Source organism: Panthera uncia, chromosome D4 (genome assembly GCF_023721935.1).
Source record: "Panthera uncia isolate 11264 chromosome D4, Puncia_PCG_1.0, whole genome shotgun sequence".
In the NCBI taxonomy this organism is placed as follows: domain Eukaryota; kingdom Metazoa; phylum Chordata; class Mammalia; order Carnivora; family Felidae; genus Panthera; species Panthera uncia.
In genome coordinates, this window is record NC_064807.1 from 64,862,104 (window position 1) to 64,885,897 (window position 23,794).

A 23,794-nucleotide genomic window follows, 5' to 3' on the forward strand; every position below is an offset into this window, starting at 1 on the left:
AGCATTGCCCTATGCTTGATGCTTTTGTATGTATTTATCTTGTTAAATTTTCCCAGTTATCTTATGAAATAGGTTTTATCCCTAGCTTATGAGCAAGGTGTAACAAGGTTAAATATTTGCTTGTCTAAGAATATAATAATGGCAATACACGGCAAAGATAGAATAGGAACCAGAAGTGTCTGCCTATACTCTTTTGATCTAGTGGCCTTTCTGTCAACTTGTGACCTAATTTTCAAGTCATATCTTTATTCACTGTCCCTTACTTGTAGTTCTTTGCTCATTCCTTGATGTCTGTGCTTTGAAATATGTTAAGATCTTGTCTTATTTCATTCATCTTCACCATTAAATCTTATTTACACATGTTCACCTCTTCATAAATATTTGTACTTCTCTTTTATTTCCTCTCTTACATTCAAGATTTTTCCATGCTTACTTGCCTTGTCTAGAACTTAGGGTATTTTTCTTTTCTTTAATTTTATTTTAGGTGGGGGGGTGGGTGGGGGGAGTGCACATGAAAGTGTGGGAGAGAGGCCGAGGTGGGGAGAGAGAGAGAGAGAGAGAGAGAGAGAGAGAGAATGAGAATCTTAAGCAGGTTCCATGCCCAGCATGTAGCCTGATACAGGGCTCAATCCCATGACCGTGGATCACGACCTGAGCTGAAATCAAGAGTCAGATGCTTAACCAACTAAGCCACCCAGGTGCCCTAAGAACTTAGGTTATTTTCCAAAGCAAATTTCTACCAGCCTTCTTGAGAGCTATCATCTTCCCCATTTGAACTTTCATCAGTATTTTGAAATTATTGGACATACATTTAACTCCGTTCTAAAAAATTGCATGTAGCATTGTGCTTCTAAATTTCTATTTTCCCTTAAGGTAGTAATCAAGTTGTTCTCATATTAGACAATAAAAAAAATACTTGTTCCTGGGTCCCACCTCTGATTGTGATTTAATCTCTGTGTTCAATGTTCAGCCAGGATTGAGAGACCACTGTTTTAGGCACCAATAAACTGCTGAAGAGTTTTGAGCAAGAAATGATGTGACCGGGTTTAGGAAGATAGCCCTGGTAGCCAATGTTAAAGACGGTCTGTAAAGCCATTGTAAAGGGGGACCACTTTGAAGGCTGATGGAATAGTTCAGATAACATGTGGAAAACTGGAAATAAGGTAGTAATAAAGGAGAGGAAGAGAGAGCATCAATGTTGCAGGCAAGACAGAGGCAGAGTAAGGATGACTAAGAGGTTCTTGTGTTAGGGGTTCAGGTTAGGGCTTTTCAGCTCAAATCTGACTCCAGCTTGTAAGTTCCAAACCACAGTTTCTGTACACATGAAGGAACAAAAATAAGATGGATAAACAAATATTACTTTATTATTTTTTTTAATTTTTTAATGTTTTTATTTATTTTTGAGAGAGAGACACAGCGTGTGAGCAGGGGAAGGGCAGAAAGAAAGGGAGACACAGAATCCGAAGCAGACTCCAAGCTCTGAGCTGTCAGCACAGAGCCCAATGCAGGGCTCAACCCCACAAACCGTGAGATTATGACCTGAGCTGAAGTCGGATGCTCAACCAACTGAGCCACCCGGGCACCCCAATACTAATTTATTAGTCACCAGACAGTCACCTGATTATATCCAATAAAGAAATCCTTGGTGAAAATGACTTGTAGAATGAAGCTTGTGCCATGTGGGCTGAAGGTCCTTCCCATCTTGGATAGTGCAAGTTCATTCTCTCTCAGGGAGAGAGAGGTATGTATGAGAAGAGGGAAGAGATCCATCGGGACCCTATCTGCCCAGATCAGCTTACCACAGAAATCAGGAAAGAGAGGCGACTGGATGGCCCTAGTAGGAGTGCTTACCATGGACAGTGGAAGGTAGAGAGACCTTACAATTTAGCCCTCTTACTTATTGCTTCTTACTGTGGACGAGGGGCTGTTCTGTATGTGACACAGAAACATTGAAATTTCACAACTACATTCTCATTTTACAGATAGAGACCAGAGGCACAGAGATAAGTTCAATAACTTGTCTAGATAACCCAGTGGCAGCATTGAACCTGGAAGAGAAGAGGTAGAAAAGGTGAGGCCTCAAGAGATAGTCCCTCCTTTGTTGCCGGAAATTGGGAGCAACAGATAGTTATTTAGAACATGGATGCGGTAACCTTGCCGGCCAGTAAAATGTTGTCTCATCAGTATTTCAGATTCTGAGCAAACAGTTTAGCATTCTTACTTCCTCCGGCACAGTTAGGAAGCAATAGTGATGGCCAGAAGTGTGGAGGGGGGAGACTGAGCAGTACCCTCACTCCGTATCTTACATGTGCAGTCCAGTAAAGAATGAAATGACAAATGCAGACAGGGTATGTGCAGGAGAGGTGAGTGGTTTGGGGAAGTGTGGAATGAGAAGATGAATTCGACAGAAGTAGGGCATGGGTAAGGATAAGCACTGGGAAATGCAGAGTTGGAGCTTTGGAGAATGGTCTGGACTAGAGCTAGGCGTAGGAGACCTCATTGCCTACGTTGTCCCTTCAGACTGCTTTCAAGGACCTTTTTTTAATTTTATAGCATTAGTCTAGTTCCCAGAGCATAGTGTTTCTACCTCATTAACTATTGTTGAGCATGCAGCACCTAGTGAAAGACTCAGAGACTCACTGCAGTATTTAGTCATCTGTGTGATGGTCTGTGCTTTACCAGGAAGAGGAAGAAAATTACCTTAAGGTTACCTGATCCAAATATGTACCTACTTAATGTTAAATCCTTTGTTTTTTTTTTTCCTTTTTTTATTATGGTAAAATATAAATAACATAAACTTTACCTTCTTAACTATTTTTACATTGATTACATGGATTTGGTTTTTAATTTAATTTAATTTTTTATTTTTTTATTAATTTTATTATTTTTTTAAATTTACATCCAAATTAGGTAGCGTATAGTGCAACAATGATTTCAGGAGTAGATTCCTTAATGCTCCTTACCCATTTAGCGCATTACCCCCTCCCATACTCCCTCCAGTAACCCTCTGTTCTCCATATCCATGAATCTCTTATGTTTTGTCCCCCTCCCTGCCTTCATATTATTTTTGTTTCCCTTCCCTTATGTTCATCTGTTTTGTCTCTCAAAGTCCTCATATAGTGAAGTCATAGGATATTTGTCTTTCTCTGACTAATTTCACTTAGCATAATACCTTCCAATTCCATCCATGTAGTTGCAAATGGCAAGATTTCATTATTTTTGATTGCCGAGTAATACTCCATTGTATATATATACCACATCTTCTTTATCCATTCATCCATTGAGGGACATTTGGGCTCTTTCCATACTTTGGCTATTGTTGATAGTGCTGCTATAAACATTGGAGTGCATGTGTCCCTTTGAAACAGCACAACTGTATCCTTGGATAAATACCTACTAGTGCAATTGCTGGGTCATAGGGTAGTTCTATTTTGAGTTTTTTGAGAAACCTCCATACTGGTTTCCAGAGTGGCTGCACCAGCTTGCATTCCCAGGATTTTCTTTTTATTTATTTATTTATTTATTTATTTATTTTATTATAGAGAGAGAGAGCAAAAGCAGGGGAGGGACAGAGAGAGAGAGAGAGAGAGAAAATCAGCGCAGAGCCTGATGCAGGGCTTGATATCATGACCATGAGATCATGACCTGAGCCGAAATCGGGAGTTGGATGCTTAACTGACTGAGCCACCCATGTACCCCTAAATTGATTTGCTTTTAACCTACTCTTGTTTTTGTATTCTTGGTCACTATGCTGGACCAAATGGGCTTAAACTTCTTCCTGCAAGTATACTCTGAAAAATTTTACTTTGTGTCTACTTTCCCTTAGGATCATAAATTTTGAGAAGAGGAAAGTGCTTTAGAGATTAATCTAGTTAAACCCAGGAAACTGAGGCTCAGAATTTAAAGTGACTTACTCAAGATCATAGGGAGTATTTGTATCAGAGCTGGGTTCAGTGTCTAGTATTCCCTGTTTGTGTTTTTTCTTTTTTTCATTGCTCAAGCTGCCCATGAAACTGAGCCTATCTGATTTTGCTTCCTCATACCGCATGATTGTCTAGCCTTTTGAGAACATTTCAGTTCTTTTTTTTTTTTTTTTTAACGTTTATTTTTTTGAGAGACAGAGAAAGACAGAGCTCAAGTGGGGGAGGGGGAAAGAGGGAGACAAAGAATCTGAAGCAGGCTCCAGGTTCCCAGCTGGAGTCAGCTGATGCAGGGCTCGAACTCACAAACCATGAGATCATGACCTGAGCCAAAGTTGGCTGCTTAACCAACTGAGCCACCCAGGTGCCCCCATTTCAGTTATTTTAGGGTAAACTTTATGTATTTTAACCTTTTTGTACCCTGCATAGCATCTTGCATTTGTAAATGCTCAGTAAATACTTATTGGGTGTATATTTTCTAGACTTCCAAACATTCTTGCTTATTGATTCTTTCTTCTTTGTTAGAGTAATACATCCTATTAATGTGTGAAGAAATCCAGAAATCTGGAAGATTGGAAAAATTAAAAAAATATTTTTTTAGTTTGTATAAATATTAGTTATTCATCAGGTATTCTTTTTATAAAATGTATTTATTTTGAGAGAGTGTGTGTGCACACATGAGCAGGGGAGGCACAGAGAGAGGGGGAGAGAGGATCCCAAGCAGGCTCCATGCTGTCAGCACAGAGCCCGATTTGGGGCTCAATCCCACAAACTGTGAGATCGTGACCTGAGCCGAAATTAAGAGTCAGATGCTAACTGACTGAGCCATCCAGGTGCCCCTGCATCAGGCATTCTTGTCCTGTCTTCTAGGTCCTAATAGCCTTCCTTGTCTCCGGGTTCTCAGAAAAGGAGGAACAGAAGCCAAATGCTGCTTCAAGGTTTGACAAATTAGTGATTAGGAGATTGATTCCAAGCTTTCACTGAGTTTAGGAATAGAGGTAGAGGATTAGGTATAGAACTAAAGGAGGTAGTATCGAAGGGGAAAAAAAGAGCCTGGATATACTTTCATTTCAGAGCTATAAACATAAATCTTTTCCCCCATCTTTCTATTTTGAAACATTTTACTAGATTTGTATTTCATCCCCACCCGCCACACGCCACATGTGTTTTTGCTGACCGTTTTTTTTCCACACCCAAAACCCAAACTAAGGCTTTCGCCTTGCTCAGTTGCATGGTAAGGCTCCAGGTTTGAAATTCATACATGCTTGTGACATAAAATGTGTCCCCTTTTTTGACTACTAGTGAATGAAACTAAGCAAATCCTCCTTCTTAAATTGAACTAATGAGTGCAGTTCAGAAATGGTCTGTCTCCCTCTGAGGCAGTAGGCACTTCCTAGTTTGCCAGATCTGGCGTGGGATCCACCACCGCCGTATGCCTTTATCTGATTTGAGTCACCTTCTGTTTGTGATTAGATTTGTCTGCTCCTTCTCTCTCTCTCTCTCTCTCAAAATAGCTGTTCTGAAAGCAATTCAGTAAATCAGTCCTTTTAAGATTTTAGCCATGGTTCTCTTCCTTACTAATAGGCTTACTTTCTCTGCAGTGATTGCTCTCTTCTATAGGCATATAAAAGCTTTCCTCATCCCCCTTATCATTTGCTTCATTAATATGATTTCCTTCTCTTGAATGCCTCTTCCTCTCCCCGCTTAGAGCCATTAAATTATTGAGTGCATTCTGTAAAGTTTCTCTCATCCTATTTTAATTTCGTGCACCACATTTTTTTTTCTCATCTGAAACTATATTGCTTCCTGCATTTGGATTTCAGAATTTTTTGTTTTTTAAAGGAGATTGTATTTTTAATTATATTTGGCCTAATTCCCCATTGTGAGTATGTGTACCATATGGGAAGTCCCTGGGATAACAGTCATGGTTTCTTCCTATCTTCTTAGCTTATTATTCTCCTTCCTTTCTCCCTGAAGCTTCTCACCCTCTCTTCTCTAATGCTTTTGGAAACTACTAAGAAGTTTAAATGGCCAGTGTGAAAATATGTCAGTGTCCCCATTTTACCATATATGTGTAACATTTATAATTTATACTCTGCCTACATCCCAGAGGGATGTGAGGTGGCTTATGATAAAAAAAAAAAAAAAAAAAAAAAAAAAAAAAAAAAAAGAACCTCACATGTCCCACAGTACTGTTAAAAATAGAAAGGGAAATCAGAAGCCATTTAAAGGAATCTGTAACACAAAGTACGTATCAAACATAAGAAAATTTCTATAAAAAGTGAAAGAAGAACATAACCTTTTAATTATGCAAGGGCCTTGCCATTCTGACTATAGTGGAAGAAGATTGTAATTGTGGTCTAAATGTTTCTGTGTAGTGACAGAGTTACAGTATTTCTCATTTTCCCCCTAGACATTTTTGTTCTGAAAGAAGAGAACTGAAGGAGTGTTTGGTTAGTCCCCAATTACCGTTGTCAACCTCTTTGGTCTGGCTTCACCATTCAGATTTCCCACTGCCAGCTACCATGTCTTGGTCACCAGCTGTGTACCAGACCAGCGAGGGATTAGATGTGCATTGTCTCGTTTACTCCTCATCACTGGGTTGTGAAATACAGGATGGGGCTCTGTGTTAGGGATGAGGAGGAAATACTCTAAGTAGGTAATTGGATCAGAGTCGCATAGGTAGTACGTGGTAGAGTGAGGGTTTAAATCCAGATCTTTCTGGGTTCCCTTTCTGTTACTTGGTGATTCTTCTTGTCAAAGAACTGTATTGGCAAATTAGCCGTTCAACCTCCTAATGTTTACCTCCACTTCCAGTTTTTGTTCAGTATAGGATTTCCCAATGATAGGTTCAGGGATCTGCTTAAGATGGAATGCTGATTTGAACATGTGTATGTGTGCAGGGGATTAATTTTTTTTATTTTCTTATGTTTTCATATTGGCTTGAAGTCCTGACATAGAACTAATTGTCTTGCATTTTTCTTGGAGGAGTCAGGAGAGAGGGAGTGGGCCACAAGGTGAGGGTGCATGGGTGAGTCCTGACCAGCCTATGCCTGACCCTAGTGCTAGCAGTTAGCTTTGAGGCAGAAGGGTACTAACATTTTTATTGAAACAGGACACTTACATGCATTATTTCGTGTCATTCTCACAGCAGCCTTTGTGGTAAGTGGTTTTAGCCTCAATTTATAGACGGGAAAACTGAAGCACAGAGCATTTAGCAAGTTTGTCCAATGTCACACAAGTAGAAAATGGAGTTCTCAGTGAAGCTTAATCTGCCCCCGGAGCCCATGGTCTTTTCCTTTACATGTTCTCATTTCTAACAATACTAGCTAATATTTATTGAGCTCTTACTATGTGCCAAGCAGGATTCTTAGCACTTTATAGGATTATTTCATTTAATCCTTACAGCAGTCTTATGAGCTACACAGTCATTATCTCCATTTCACAGGTGAGTAAATTGAGGTGTGGAGAGTTAAAGTAACCTGGCAAGGATCAGAAGGCATGGCAGTGGCAAATCTGGGATAGTCTCCACTTCTGGAGTTGACTTTCTTGTAAACCGTAGTTTCAAGCAGTTTCTAGTATTTAGAGCCACACTCCTTACTCTTTTTCCTTACCTGCAAGATAAAAATAGAGGGGTCATTCAGAAAAAAAGAATTTGTTTGCCTTTTTAGGAAAGTAATTAAGGGGGGAATTACTTTTCTTGTAGGAACTGTGTGTGAGCACAGTACTTACCACCGTAGCCCTGAGACCTAGTATGGCTGACTGCTTCTATGAGTACTACTCGTGAGACTTGGCTATGATAAGTTAAACAGTGATAATCTCTACCTTCATTAACCACTTCAGTAAAGATAATCAAAACTCAACCTTTTAATGACCACATTGCAAGATTTTCTAGCCCCAGCCTTTTCTCCCAATTCGGTTGATCAGTAATGATTCACCTTACTTCCTATTCTTAATGCCTACCAGCCTGCAGTGGAATATAGGCTGTTACTGCTCTTCGTGCATACTTGATTTAGCAAGCATGATGCAGTTCGGAAGCATCTACAATTTATTTGCCTTGGGCACTCTGATGAATCATATTCCCATGAAATGAAGTGACCTTTGTGGCACACAGACTCAGTGCCTCACTCTCCTTGACTCTGCAATATTAAAAGCAGAGTAGTGTTTCATGGTGTAATTTTTTGGCTTGTCTACAGCTTTACTGAAGGAAGGAAACAGAACTGTTGTGGGCACCAAAGTGGTAATAATTCAAAACCCACGTACCTATTGTTCTTTGAATTTCTTTCTTTCATCGGTTGCTGTTAATTTAACAGAACTCTTTTACAACCAAAAACCGCTGAAGAATGAAACAAGCTGGGTTTGATTTTATGCTCTCATCTTTACTAGCTTCTATGGCTTTGGGCAACTTATTTAACTTCTCTGGGCCTCAGTTTCCTTATGAGGATTAGCGATAACGTCTGGTAAGCACCTAGTACAGAGCCTGGCACAGAGCAGATGTTCCATACAGAGAAGCTGCTCTTATTATTATAAAATGCAAAGACGATCTCATGATGTAAAAGCTTGAGATTTGTTTTGTTATGGTGGTAAATAGTGTTTCCCTGTGGACTTCTTTGTGCTGCTCATGTGAAATCCAAGGAAAACAGTAGAATAGTGTTTGCAATAAGGAAAGATAGCTCTTTGTTCCCCTCAACAGACAAAAGAAGCTCATTATCGTATCAAGTAGTGACTGTTGCTATTGAAATGGTTTATTTGTATGTTTTTTCTGTTTTTTTTTTTTCTAGGGATTTATTTGTGGCTTTTCAGTAGCAACAGGTGCAGCAGCGAGACTAGTGTCAGGATACGACAGCTATGGAAATATCTGTGGGCAGAAAAATGCAAAGTTGGAAGCAATACCAAACAGTGGCATGGACCACACCCACCGGAAGTGAGTAGACTGTTGGCTGAATGAACTCCATGGAAACTTTGAACGGGGGGTAGAAAATCCTGCTCTTTTATATTTTCCAATAATCTTCAGTAAGATATTATTTTCATATGACTCCTATGGGTGTTTTTAGTTTTTTAACTGTCCACTTGAATCATTCCTGGTTTTGGTTTCTAAATACATTTTCCAGGAAATAAAATGAGCTGCCAGGTTAAAATGGGTGACCTTCAGGGTTTAACGAGTAAAGGCTTGATTTGAGAGGATTATTCCTTTACTCTGTTTTCCCATTAGCCCATAGGTTGTACACAAAGTTTTAACTCAGGAAATAACATAATATTTTTTCTTCCTAAGATTGTACTTGATGGGAGAGAGAGGGATGGTAATGGATTTTGAAACATTAAAAGTATAATGAAACATTTTGTGATGCATCATTTATAAGTACAGTACGCATAAATTTCCAATTTTATAAAAGATACATTTTCTTTGTCAGACTTTAAAATTTGTTTTGAGTTCTCAAGCTTCATCTTTTGAATGTCTTGAAATTCCTTAATTGTCTTTTTTCTTCGGAGGAGCTATGACTTCATTTTTAATGTCTGTGAGGGAAATGTATTTCATGAAACATATTTTAGGTATGATGTCAGTATATTTGTCCACACGGTATATTTATGCCCTACTTGATTAGACAGGTCTAATAAATAAAGACAGATCTTCAGAATTAACCAAACTAATTTTAAAGTAATGGGTTATCCAATTCAATTAATGAACTTTATAGGAAAAGGCTAAGCAGTAGAAACATTTTTTTAGGCTATAGTTGTCTTAAGAAACATTTTCCAGGATGTGATAACTATTTTTATTATTAGATAAATCTGTTTGTTAAGTTATGGCCACTACCAGCAAATAGAAGATTAATTTGATAATTTCACAAACCTGAAGAGACCCAAATAGTTAGTAATATCTCAAAGATAGTTCCCCATTGGATGAAGGAATAATGCTATTCAAATAAATAAAATTTTAAATAATAATAATAAATATTTGTCTAGCATGCCATAGTTGGCAAGCATATGATACCATGCTGTGAGGTAGGTGTAGCAGAGGCTTAGAGAGATTGAAATGATTTTCTCAAAAGTCTGGTTGGTCAGTGGAATATCAAACGCAGACCATGAGCTTTTCCCCTGATAAAGCACCTGCATCCCTTGACAGAAGTAAAAACTGGACTCACGGAGAGTAATTTGGAGGATTTTCATTTATCCTATTTTTTGATTGCCTCATAAAATTAACACAGATTTTAAGCCTTGTATTCTCGTAACAAGATAGCCCATATATATATATATATGTATATATGTATATACATATATACATATATACAACTTTTTATTTTGAAATAATTTTAGACCCATAGAAGTTGGAAAAATAGTACAGAATTCTACATCTTTTTTTTTGTAGGTAGTGTTTTTTGCTGTCAAATACTGTTTGACTCGTTTTTTTGTTTTTTGTTTTTTTTTAAATGTTTGTTTTTGAAAGAGAGAGTGCAAGCAGGGGAGGGGTAGAGAAAGAGGGAGACACAGAATCGGAAGCAGGCTCCAGGCTCTGAGCTGTCAGCACAGAGCCCAACATGGGGCTCAAACCCACAAACTGTGAGATCATGACCTGAGCTGAAGTCAGATGCTTAACTGGCTGAGCCACCTGGGTGCCCCATGTTTGACTCTTTAACACTGTTCACACGTACCAACCATAAAATACCACTATTTAGATAATTTAGGAGGTTGGAAAAGGGCTCTCTTCCCTCAGGTCTGCTGCTCATATGAGGTCATACTCATGTATATGGCTTCTTTTGTAACTTGCTGATGGTTCCAAGCTTATTCTCACCATAAGGTTTGTGTAAATGTCACTCTTCACATTAACCTTGTGGAGGTTCATTTGGTCGATTTTTAATTTATATATACACACACACATACACACATATATGTGTGTATGTGTGTGTGTGTGTGTGTATTTTGGCCTCTCACAAAGAAAGCCTGCTTTTTATTCCAAAAAATGATTACTTTTCCCTGAGTGCTTAGCAGAGCTGGGAACCATTCATGGATAGCTGTAGGGGAAATAGTTTCCCGAGTATAGCTACACTTTAATTCGTGTGTACATGTTTATTTATTTTTGATCTCTCCTTGTTCTTCTCTGCATATAAACATTTTAGTACCGACCCATCTAAGTATTTCTACCTATAAATGGTATATATATTATTTAATGAACAATACGTTTTGAACGTATCTTTCTCAGGTAAGTCTATACTGTTTGGGTTTGAAAGAAGACACAGTGCCTTTGTGTTTGTTACCTTTATGCCATCTTCTTTTTCCTGCCACATGCATTAGTTTTCTCCTATATCATTTCCTGATATATCTTTGTCTTCATTATGAATACTAGGCCCTACTATAGCTATACATTTTTTTAAACCTGTTTTATCTGCTACTACCTCAACTTGACCTGGATCACTATTTTCTTCGGTTTCTTATCCTCAGTCCCTAGTACCTGATACTTATTAGGACCTACCTCCATACATATTTGTTGAATAGGTTAAAAATCTTGAGTACAGGGGTGCCTGGGTGGCTCAGTCAGTTAAGCATGTGACTCTTGATTTTCGCTCAGGCCATGATCCCAGGGTCATGGGATCCAACCCCATGTTGGGCTCTGTGCTGGGCATGGAGACTGTTTCAGATTCTTTCTATTCCTTTCCCTCTCTACACCCCCTCTAAAAAAACAAATTAATTAATTAATTAACTAATTTTGTAAAAAAAGAAAAATCTTGAATACAACTAACTCTTTCTTGCCTTCATGAGTATTATTTCCTCTGTCAAGAAGAAAACTTTCTCCCATTCTTCACGTGGCTAAATTCTACTCACCCTTCAGCTCTCAATATAAATGTTATTTCCCAGGTGGCACCTGGGTGGTTAAGTCGGTTGAGTGTTCAACCTTACTTAGCTCAGGTCATGATCTCACAGTTCATCAGTTTGAGCCCCACATCGGTTTTGCTGCTGTTGGCACAGAGCCTGCTGTGGATCCTCTGTCACCCCCTCTCTCTGCTCCTCGCCTGCTTGTGCTCTCTCCTTCAAAAATAAATAAACATTATAAAAATAAATAAATGTTATTTCCCAGAAGGGTCTTTTCTGATCTCACAAATTTTTTTTTAAATATTTATTTATTTTTGAGACAGAGAGAGACAGAGCATTGAACAGGGGAGGGGCAGAGAGAGAGGGAGACACAGAATCTGAAACGGGCTCCAGGCTCTGAGCTGTCAGCACAGAGCCCGACGCGGGGCTCGAACTCATGGACTGTGAGATCATGACCTGAGCCGAAGTCGGCGGCTTAACCGACTGAGCCACCCAGGCGCCCCAACAAATTATTTTTTTTTAATATTTACTTTTGAGAGAGAGAAAGACAGAGAGACAGAGCGCAAGGGGGGGGGGGGGCAGAGGGAGAGGGAGACACAGAATCCGAAGCAGGCTCCAGGCTCCGAGCTGTCAGCACAGAGCCTGACACAGGGATTGAACCCACGAACTGTGAGATCATGACCTGAGCTGAAGTCGGACGCTTAACTGACTGAGCCACACAGGCGCCCCTGATCTCACACTTTAAATCAAGTGTTTAAAAATGCTCTCTCTTCTGGTGCCCAGTTGGCTCAGTCAGTAGAGCCTGCAACTCTTGATCTCAGGGTTGTGAGTTCAAGCCACATGTTGGGTGTAGAGTTTGCATACGTACATAAATACATAATCTCTCATTGTATCCTATAAACTTTTGCACTTATTTGTTAAATGTTTGGCTCTTCTAAGTTCCCTGAAAGCAGAAGTGAGGTATGTTTTGTTCATTACTATATCCTCAGTATTTGGAATGTAATAGGCACTTAATTAAATGTGTTTGAATGGGTAAAAAAATATATACATTTTTTTCTTAAAATATTCTTTAAGAAGTGAATTATCAAGTCTAAGAATCTGAATATTTTAAGATTGTTAATAAATATTGCTGATGAATATGGCTTTCCATAAAAAGGCTATTCCATTTACATTCCCACCAACAATGTCTGAGATTGCTTTATCTTTGCTAGTATTACTAGTTTATATTTTTCACTAATTTGGTTAACCAAAAAATGGTGTTGTATAGTTTTAATTTGCAGGTCTTTGGTTATTCATCAGCATGAGCCTTTTTCCTCCACACATTTGCTGGCCTCAGGACAACTGTTGTGCTGGCATTATCTATTCTTGGTCTTCTAATCTCTAATCTTCTCCATCCTTTATACTGTGATAGGATTAAGTTCTTTAAAACACTTTTTATGGTCATTTCCCTGCTCAAGAGCCTTTCATTTAGTGTTGATGCCTATAGTATCGTAAATGAGCCCACTCAACACCTGCCATTCCAGGCTTCCCATGATCTAGATAGACCCTTTGTACCTATTCAGTCCTCTCCCACTGCTTCTCCGTGTAGTAGTAGTCTTGTCCAGGATATTCATTCTGTCTGTGTGCTGTCCGCTCTACCGCTCAGCTGCCAACCGAAGTTCTTGAAAGATGTAAGGGCCGGGGGGTCTCATAACTAACCTCTTCATGATATATTTCAAAACAGACTTTATCCCATAGCGATCTTTTATTACCTGAACTTTCCTGTCTCAAGTTTGTTTTTCTCTTGTCTTGAAGTTCTTCTTCAATTATATTGTGTGTTTCTTCTGCCTGCATTAATTATAATTTGCTAGGTAACAATATTGCATAAACTTAGTGGCTTAAAGCAAGACACATTTAGAATCTCAGAGTTTCCGTGGGTCAGGAATCTGGGTATGGCTTAGCTGGATCTCTTGCTTCAGAGGATCTCACAGGACTGCAGTCGAGGTTTTGGTCAGGGCTGGGACTCTGCTTGGGAGCTCCCTTTCCAAGCTCATGTAGTTGTTGGCAGCACTCGATCTTTCAAGATAGTTAGACTGAGAGCCTTAGCTCTTTATGGCTGTCAGCCCAGGGCCACCCTTGGTGCATGCTATATGGGCCACTCTGCACAGCGGCTTACTTCAAAGCCAGAGAGGGAAAGCATCAATAGAGAGAGTCTGCTAGCAAGATGAAAGTTAGATTTCATGTAATATAATTATAGAAGTGATGTCCTTTTACCTTTGCCATATTCTACATGTTAGAAGCAAGTCCCAAGTCCCACCCAAACTCAAGGGGAGGGAATAATTGGAGCATCTTAGAGTCTTCCGGCACCCTGCCCAACTCTGTCTCTCTCGAGTGCCATGTTTAGCTCCCAGATTTAAATACCCAAGAGTTATTCCATAGTAGCTTATTGAATTGAAATAGTAGAGGAAGGAAGAAAGTTAGAAGAGAAATGGGAAAGGGAATGCCTTTGACCTGTTCTAACCAGAAAATTTAAGATGCCAAGATGACTGTAAGAATTCCACTAAAGAATTCTTTAGTAGTAAAGAAAAGGCAGTATTGTATTGCCTTACCATTCTTATTGTAATGTGTTCTTTTTCTCCAAATAATATTTTTGACCTGACGATGTATTTACTGCAGTAATAAGGATGTATAGGAAAATGGTAGACAGTGTTTTATGAGATACAAGAAGGCCCCAACTTCAAATGGATTATGTTCCCAAAATTCACTTTTAAGTTGGTTGTTTGAGATGTGTACAACTTTTCTGCGTAGAAACAATGCTATCAATAAGGTTTTGAGCCTGGGTTAACTCAGGAAAGTTCATTTATCTTAGAACCACATAGCATCAGAGATGAAAGACTTCTTTAAGATTATCTGGTGTGTAACCTCCTTAAAGTACCCCATCAAACATTGGTGAGTGCCAACTAAGGCTCAGAGAGGAAAATGACTTGTTTTGTAGCTGAGCTATTATTATAGCTGAGGTGCTAGAGAACGTGGGTAAGGCTTATGGTCTTTCTTTTTTTTCGGTTGTGGGGAGAGGGATAGTAATAATATATTTTGAACTCTGATCGACAATTCCAAAAACATCTCTTCCGCCACATTCTACATTGCCTACCATTTTCAAAACCATAAAGCTAGCTTTACAGTGTATGTGCCAATTTTTAGACAGAGAATTATTATTATTATAGAAATTGTTCCCAAAGGGGAAGCCCCTTTGAATAGAGCAGGGCTGTTTCTAGTTCTAAGATACAGGATTCATGGATGTGGGAACTGTAGTAGGACAAAACCTCTAGCTCTCTTGGCCCCTGGAGAGATGATTGGATGAGGGGAGGTATTGTGTTTCCTCCATGGATGTTACCTTGTCCTGGGTGTCTGGGACGGAAGAGGCTATGGTAAGGTGCCTGTGACTCTTAGCACGCATAGGTTATTGTAAAGCTAGGTTCACGTATGTAGGGAACTGCTCTAATCTTTTTTATATAGGTATTATATCATTATTAGAAATTTTTTCTCCATTCTGCAAACAACCCTAACAGAGTTTAGCAACTCTTTCTTTGTAACTCTTAAGTAATTTTCGCAGTCAGATAAGTGAGATATATCTCACTTATCAATATTGATTTTTCCATAGAGGTTCCAAAGATATATTTTTTGCACATATCTAACTTTCTTCTTTATCTTTTTATCTTTCCTCTGAGGAAGCCATTTAAAGCCCCAATCACTGATAAAGGCTCTTTGACCGTAAAATGTCTCTCTGATTTCAGATAATCAGTATTAACAGGATATGCGGGAAGTAGAGGTCTGAGGAGGTTGATGGCATACATTTGTAAGTAAAATCTATAGGGGGCATTTTATTTGAGACCTTTTTCAATTACCTTTGTAACCTGTGGCAGAGTATCTAGCGTGAGTTTTACTTCTTTCCTTTAACTGTCTCGTTCCCCAGAAATCCACAGTATAGAAGGTTTGTGCTGGAAGGGCCCTGGAGATCACGGAGCCCCTTCATTTTACAGGTGAAGAGACTGGGGTCTAGGAAACGTCAGTGGCTTGATGAAACAGTAGCATTAGGACTACCACCCCACTCTTCATGCCCTTGTGCTCTTTGTATTATATAGTGGTAAGTTCCTGTGATTCCATTACCACCCCCCACCCCCACCCCACGCACTTTTCACTTTTGGGGCATCTCCCTCTGGATTTTTAAAGATGAAAGACCTTTAGTAGAACATGCAGAGAAGAAGGGGCAGGTTACATAAATCAGTAAAGTCATAACTAAAAAAACTTTGAAACCTGTATAATCTATGAAGGCTTTGAATAATTTGAAGGCAGTTTTCTCTGTTTTTCTCTCAGGTAAAGAACAGACATTTTAATGATTACGTCATTCTTATTTCACATTTGGGCATTTCTACCATTTGTGTGTGATTGATTGATTTTTATATTTTAGAGAGAGAGAGAGAGAGAGAACAGAGAAAAGGGGCAGAGGGAGAGAGATTAAGAATTTTAAGCAGGCTCCACGGTCAGTGCAGAACCCAACATGGGGCCCCATCCCACGACCCTGGGATCATGACCTGAGCCAAAATCAGGAGTTGGACGCTCAACTGACTGAGCCACCCAGGCCCCCCAGTTTGTGTGTTTTAAATACTTACTGGAAGATATGTAACTTAAACTGATAATGTTACTTTTTATTTAGTTGATTGTTTAATAGACAATAGTCTTCTTTTAAAGACACTCTCTATGTTTAAGATCTCTGTGTGGATACATCATTGGCCCCTGATTACCTTCCCTAAAGCTCAGGGCTCTATAGGTTCAGTGTCTGATTCAGTCTACTCCATGACACTTATAAAGGCTTATTTGGGGGTTGGTAGTGATACGGTAGAATTTAGAGAATGTGTTTACTCTTTAAACTACCCATAACAAGATTGCCCAGTTTCCTGGGCCTGCACCATGCTGTATACCCATCTATTTTAGGAAGAACATTTTTCTGTAATTAGTTAATATGTAAAACATGCCTTTTTTGAATACCTTTTAAGGAGTTATGAAATCTTGTTGACCATGCATACCTGTCCCTTTTTGAACAAGAAAAAGAACTGAAAAAGTAAAGTTAAAATTACTTGCCTTAAGGATCCTTTAATCAGCCAAGTACAGTTAGTTCTTCATGTTTATGGACCTAGGACTTCTGTCTCGTCTTCCTGATGACTTAAATTACTGTTTACTGAATGTCTATCATTCACCATTCTTTTTTTTTTATTTTTTTATGTTTATTTTTTTTAATTTAAGAACATTTTTTAAATGTTTATTTATTAAGAGAGAGACAGAGTGTGAAAGAGGGAGGGGCAGAGAGGGAGACACAGAATCTGTAGCAGGCTGCAGGCTCCGAGCTGTCAGCACAGAGCCTGATGTGTGGGGCTCGAACTCAGAGACCGTGAGATCATGACCTGAGCTGAAGTCAGATGCTCAACCAACTGAGCCACCGGGTGCCCCATATGTTTGTTTATTTTTGAGAGAGAGAGACAGAGAGAGACAGAGAGAGACAGAGTATGAGTGGGGGAGAGGTAGAGAGAGAGGGAGATACAGAATGGGAAGCAGGCTCCAGGCTCTGAGCTGTCAGCACAGAGATCAATGCAGGGCTTGATCTAACGAACTGTGAGATCATGACCTGAGCCAAAGTCAGACGCTTAACCAACTGAGCCACCCAGGCACCCCTGTCCTTCACCATTCTTGAAAATTCTGTTTATTATTTTATTTAGTTCTCAGCAAACACTTATTGACAGTCTGTGTGCTAGAGACCTCTATTAGGAATAATAAAATAGGAGGCAACCTAAATGGCTGAAAAAAGAGGTTTGGTTAAACTCATCTATTCATGCATTACATTTCTTGGCCATATTCTTTGGGTTAGGCTTTGGAGATTTAGTCTTGAGGAAAAGAGGCACACTCTTTTATCTCATGGAAATTATAATCTAATGGAGAAAACAGAACTTAATAAACTCATCATATGATCACAAGAGTTATTACAGCTGTTGAAAGTGTTATGAAGGCAGAGGTGTGGGGCATGAGAGAGGTTGTAATAGGAGGACCTGGCCTAGTCTGAGGTACTACAGAATGGAAAAATTATGGTGTAGAATCCTGTCCATTGACATGGAATAGCCACATAATGTTATTAAGGGAGAATGTTACAGAACAGCATATATAGTATGATTTTATTTGTATGTATAAAAATATGCAAGTATATAGGAAAGTATAGAATGGCATGAAAATGTTAACATGTGGTTAACTGTTAAATTGTGGATGGTTTCAGGGTGCCCGGCTGCCTCAGTCAGTAAAGGACACAACTCTTGATGTCTCGGTTTTGAGTTCAAGCCCCACATTGGGTGGAGAGATTACTTAAAAAAAATGTGGGTGGTTTTAATTTTCTTTTATACCTGGTCCCTTAATTTTTCATTAATCTATATATATCATTTGCATAATGAAAATGGAATAAAAGGCATTCATAATCTCTGTCCTTGAAGAGCTTGCATTTTAGTGGGAAGACGGAATATACAGTGCAATGTGGGACATCCTAGAAGTATTATGTATTGGAAACTCAGTGACTCCAGTTTCCTAGGTTCCTAACTGCAGACTGGTGGGGACAGAAAAATAAGGCAAGTTGATGGTGGCACTGGAACCACCACTATATTAGTTTCTACTGTTGCTGTAAAAAATTGCCACAAACTTTAGTGTCTTAAAACAACAAAGTTGGGGGCGCCTGGGTGGCGCAGTCGGTTAAGCGTCCGACTTCAGCCAGGTCACGATCTCGCGGTCCGTGAGTTCGAGCCCCGCGTCAGGCTCTGGGCTGATGGCTCGGAGCCTGGAGCCTGTTTCCGATTCTGTGTCTCCCTCTCTCTCTGCCCCTCACCTGTTCATGCTCTGTCTCTCTCTGTCCCCCCCCAAAAAAAATAAATAAATTAAAAACGTTGAAAAAAAAATTAAAAAAAATAAAAATAAAAATAAAAAAACAACAAAGTTGTCTGTAAATCAGAAATCTGTGCACAGCATGGCTCAGCTGGTTCCCTGTTCCAGGTTTCACAAGGGTGAAATCAGTGTCAGCAGGGCTGTGTTCCCTTCTGGAGGCTCTGGGGAATGAATTTTCTTCCCAGCTCATTCAGGCTGTTGGCAGAATTTAGTTCCATGGGGTTGCCAGACTGAGGTCCCATTTGCTTGGTGTCCACAAGGGGTCATTCTCAGTTTCTAGAGGCAGCCCATATATCGTATAGCCTATATTCTGTGGCTCATGATCCATTTCCTTTAGCAACCGTGGATCAGATACTTCTCATGCCTCAGTCTCTCTAACTTTGCCTTCTTCAGGGTAGCATCTTGGTCTAGATTGTCTATGTGGGTGGAAGAATCACTCACCCAATGACTGGGGGTTCGGGGACAGAGTCATTTTAAGTGGGGTTTTAGAGCTTTAGGTGGGTTGGAGGTTCAGAGCAGGACTTGCATTCTAGCGGGGGAAAATCATACACAGTGGTGATGAAGGCTTCTTGGACCGAGCGGTAGCTCAAGAGCCTATCACTAGTGGGGGCGCCTGGGTGGCGCAGTCGGTTAAGCGTCCAACTTCAGCCAGGTCACGATCTCGCGGTCCGTGAGTTCGAGCCCCGCGTCAGGCTCTGGGCTGATGGCTCGGAGCCTGGAGCCTGTTTCCGATTCTGTGTCTCCCTCTCTCTCTGCCCCTCCCCCGTTCATGCTCTGTCTCTCTCTGTCCCAAAAATAAATAAAAAACGTTGAAAAAAAAAAAAAAAAAAAAGAGCCTATCACTAGTGAATTCCAATTAGAATACCAAACTTGGTTCTCATTGGCTGAAGAATATTGTGGGCTGAGTCTACAGGTTGGAGTTCTGTAGGTCAGGCTGAAGCTGGGTGAACACTGGCACCCACAGTAAAGATCTCCTAACTCTGTCTTGTGGAGATATAGAGGCTTAGGAGGGGAGAGATAGTGCATTTTATCCCTCATGCTAATGCTTGAGTTTTACAGTTTTCAGAATATTCTTGAGAGCAGCTCAGTAGATCACCTATCTCTAAGTTTGAACAAATGGAGATACTTGAAGCCTTTGATGGATTTGGCTTTGCTTTGAGGGAAAGCACTGTCCTCTTTGCCTCTTGTCAAAGTCTCTGATTCTAACATTAACCGACCACCTCACCTAGTTTGGCTTAGCATGAAAAAGAACAGCCTAGATAGATACTTAACTTGAACTTGCATTTGAGCACTCACTTTGCCACACATTTATAAGCATTGGAAACAGTAACATTTATGATGTTCTAAATAGAAACTTATTGTATTATTTATGCAGTTTTTTCTAAACTTTATTTTTCTCTCATGGAAAATGTTAGAATTTGTAAAAATGAGGGGCACCTGGGTAGCTCAGTTGGTAAAGCATCAGACTCTTGATTTAGGCTCACCTCATGATCTCACAGTTCGTGAGTTTGAGCCCTGCGTTGGGATCTGTGCTGACAGTTGAAGCCTGCTTGGGATTCTTTCTCCCTCTCTCTCTGCCCCTCCTCCACTTGCCTGCTATCTTGCTCTCAAAATAAATAAAAATAAATTTTAAAAAAGTTGTGAAAATGATAGGTAAATTTTCCGAAGGCAAATTTATGGAGGCATCTTTGGAAAAAATTTTTTGTCCTATTTTGTGACCATACTACTCCTTAACCTGAATTGTAAAACTTTTTACAAAGGTAACATCTGTGTTTCTAGTATAATTCTACCTCTAGGGTACTACTTGCTATGGATAATACCACTAGCAATTTGAAAGAGGAGATTCAATTACATACCTTAGAAAAATGTTGGAGTTGAAAGTTGAAATGTTTTGCAGATTCTAAGTAGGGAAGTAAAAACCACCTAGGGGGTGCCTAGGTGGCTCATCTGACTTTTGATTTCAGCTCAGGTCATGATCTCAGGGTTTGTGAGATTGAGCCCCACGTTGGGCTCTGCACTGACAGCATGGAGCCTGCTTGGGATTCTCTCTCTCTCTCTTTCTCTCTCTCTCTCTCTTTCTCTCTCTCTGCCCCTCCACCACTCATGCTGTCTCCCTCTCTCCCCCTCTCTCTTTCTCTCTCTCGTAAAATAAATAATAAACTTAAAAAAGCCACTTAGAATTAGATGACATGTATTCACTGAGGCAAGGATGGGATGGTTGGTTTTTGTCTGTGTTACCTTCTTGGGTGTGTGCTCTGTCATTTAAGTTAAATAGCTGATTATACGTCCTCAACCCAGACTTTCACTACTTGGGTTGGTTCCAGGTTAACCAGGCAGCTGTAAAGATTCTGAAAAGCTTTTGTAACTGCATGTAAGCTCATAGATATGACCTTTGTAATATGCTTAGGTAATTATTAACCACTTCAACTGTGAATTTTAAAGCCATTTGCTTGCCATCTATTTATTCATCTGCATGTGAGTGTTGAGGGCAACTAAGAAGTTGGGGGGGTACACAGTCCACACATGACTACCCTCACCTCCTGACACTAATTGCAAGTGTAGGTCTCTAAGATGACCCTTACTTCTGACACCAGTTGCAAGTTCAAGGGTCCACAAGACCACCTTTACGAAGCCTCACAGAACTCACTGAAATCTGTTATACTCACAGCTTTGGTTTATTTGAGGGAAGGGCTGCAGATTAAAATTAGCCAATGGGGGGCACCTGGGTGGCGCAGTCGGTTAAGCGTCCGACTTCAGCCAGGTCACGATCTCACAGACTGTGAGTTCGAGCCCCGCGTCAGGCTCTGGGCTGATGGCTCGGAGCCTGGAGCCTGTTTCCGATTCTGTGTCTCCCTCTCTCTCTGTCCCTCCCCCGTTCATGCTCTGTCTCTCTCTGTCCCAAAAATAAAATAAACGTTGAAAAAAAAATTTTTAAAAAATTAGCCAATGGAAGAAGTACAAAGGGCAGACTGTTCATTGTTTTCTCCCTCCTACGGAGTCAGGGCATTTACTTACCTGACACTGGTATGTGACATACACATGACACATTGCCAACTGACAAGCTCACCCATGTCCCAGTATTCAGGGTTTTCATTGGGTTGGCTAAGTGATTTCAGCTCAGGCTAAGTGATTTCTAGCAGTTGGTGAGCTCGAGCTCTGTGTCAGGCTCTATACTGACAGCCCAGGGCCTGCTTGGGATTCTCTCTCTCTCTCTCTCTCTCTCTCTCTCTCTCTCTGCCCCTCCCCCACTCTCAAAAGTAAATAAATTAAAATTACAAAAAACATTATATTGTGAATAACACTACTTTGGAAGTCTGTGCACATGATACTGTATGGATATGTATTTCCTTACTCTTAGATAGGTACCTGGGATTGGGATTGCTGAGTCATGTGGCGAAAATGTGTTTAACTTTATAAGAAATTGCAGAACTGTTTTGCAAAGGGGCTGTACCATTTTATATTCCCATTATAGCTGGCACACAAGGATGCCAGAGCACCTAGTTCCAGGGGTCCCAGACAGACTGGGTTCAGATGGTCTAGTGTTCATTGTAGTTTTAATTTGTATGTTTTAGTGAGCAGTGATGGTGAGCATCTTTTTATAAAATACTGGTTAACCATCCGTAGATCTTCTTGTGTGAAGTGTTTGTTCAAATCTTTTGTTGCACATTTTTGGACACATTTGTTTGTTTTAAAAAGCTTTGAGAGTTCCTTATTCTCTTTACTAGACACACTTTGTTAAGTATATCTTTTGCAAATATTTCTCTAATTTGTGGTTTGCCTTTTTGTTTTCTTAATGGTAACTTTTGACAAGCAAGTTTTTAATTTTGATGGAGTCTGATTTATCCATTAGATACATTTAAAAAAACACGCACACAAAAATGTATCTTTTCAATGGCTCATGTTTTTTTGTATCAGAAATCACTGGTATAGCCCAAAGAGTCATAAAGCTTTGTTTCTGTGTTTTTGCAGCTGGGGCGCAGGGCTCCGGGGGTTCCCAAACAGACCAGGTTTGGCCACTCACCCCTGACAAAAATCCAAAGATAGAGAGGCAAGCAGTGGTGAAAAAGAAAGGAATTTATTTCTGTGAGGCCAACACCCAGAAGACAGCCGACTAATGTCTCAAAGACTGTCTCCAAAGTGCTGAAAATACTTCCAGGTTTATATAAGGAAAATGTAGGACAAAGGTGGGTGGGTACACGCAGGTGGGCAGTAAAGGTTGGGTTGATCGTTGTCTTGGGGTCAATCACATGGAGTCACGCTGGCTCAGGGCTGGCTTGAGGGGGTAGTGTCAGTTCCCATCACAGAGATGCTTTGCCTGCAGGGTCTTTTGCCTGAGCTAAGAGATAAGCTGGAAAGAAGAACTTAATCAATTAGAAAGTACAGACTGAGGTCATAATGAAGGTAGCTGAAGTCCTCTTTCATTTTCCTCTATAAGTTTTGTATTTAGCTCTTATGTTTATGCCTATGATCCATTTTGATTTAATATTTGCATATGGTGTAAAGAGGTCAAGGTTTGTCTTTTTCCCCCCTACAAAAGTCCAGTTATTCCAGCTTCATTTATTGAAAAGATTGCCTTCCCTGTTGAATAACCTTGACACCTAAAAAATAGATTTTAAGTCTGAGGACATGAAAGGAAACTGATGGAGTTTCTGGTCCTGGCAGATACCAGTATTACGGAAAAAATTAGTTTATTTCAAGTTAAAATCAGGATATCACCCTTTTTTATAACACTGTTTTAAATAACTAGTTGTAACAAGTTATATGAAAGAGATCAATGGAATGCGTGTAGGTCAGTAGAGATAAAAATAATACTATTTGCCTATGACAGGTGACTAACCTGAATGTTTAGCAGACTCAACAAAAACATATCTTGAAATGAGATGCTTAAATCCTGGGTTATGAAGTACACCCTAACTCAATTCAGTCATTTATTTTATCACTAGACAAAATATAATGAAAAACATAATACTTGTTTTATTAAAAAAAATAGAATCAGGGGCGCCTGGGTGGCTCGGTCGGTTAAGCGTCCTACTTCGGCTCAGGTCATGATCTCACGGTCCGTGAGTTCGAGCCCCGCGTCGGGCTCTGTGCTGACAGCTCAGAGCCTGGAGCCTGTTTCG

General features: G+C 39.9%; 1 protein-coding gene across 3 annotated transcripts in view; it reads left to right on the forward strand.

Annotated features, from left to right (window-relative positions):
• The window catches only part of SLC44A1 (solute carrier family 44 member 1), a 201,708-nt gene that overhangs the window by 57,245 nt on the left and 120,669 nt on the right, over positions 1-23,794 (forward strand). For all 3 annotated transcript variants that reach the window (XM_049627322.1, XM_049627330.1, XM_049627340.1), the window contains exon 3: positions 8,702-8,844. In XM_049627322.1, coding sequence (XP_049483279.1) covers positions 8,702-8,844 — 143 coding nt within the window. The remainder of the gene's footprint in view (positions 1-8,701; positions 8,845-23,794) is intronic.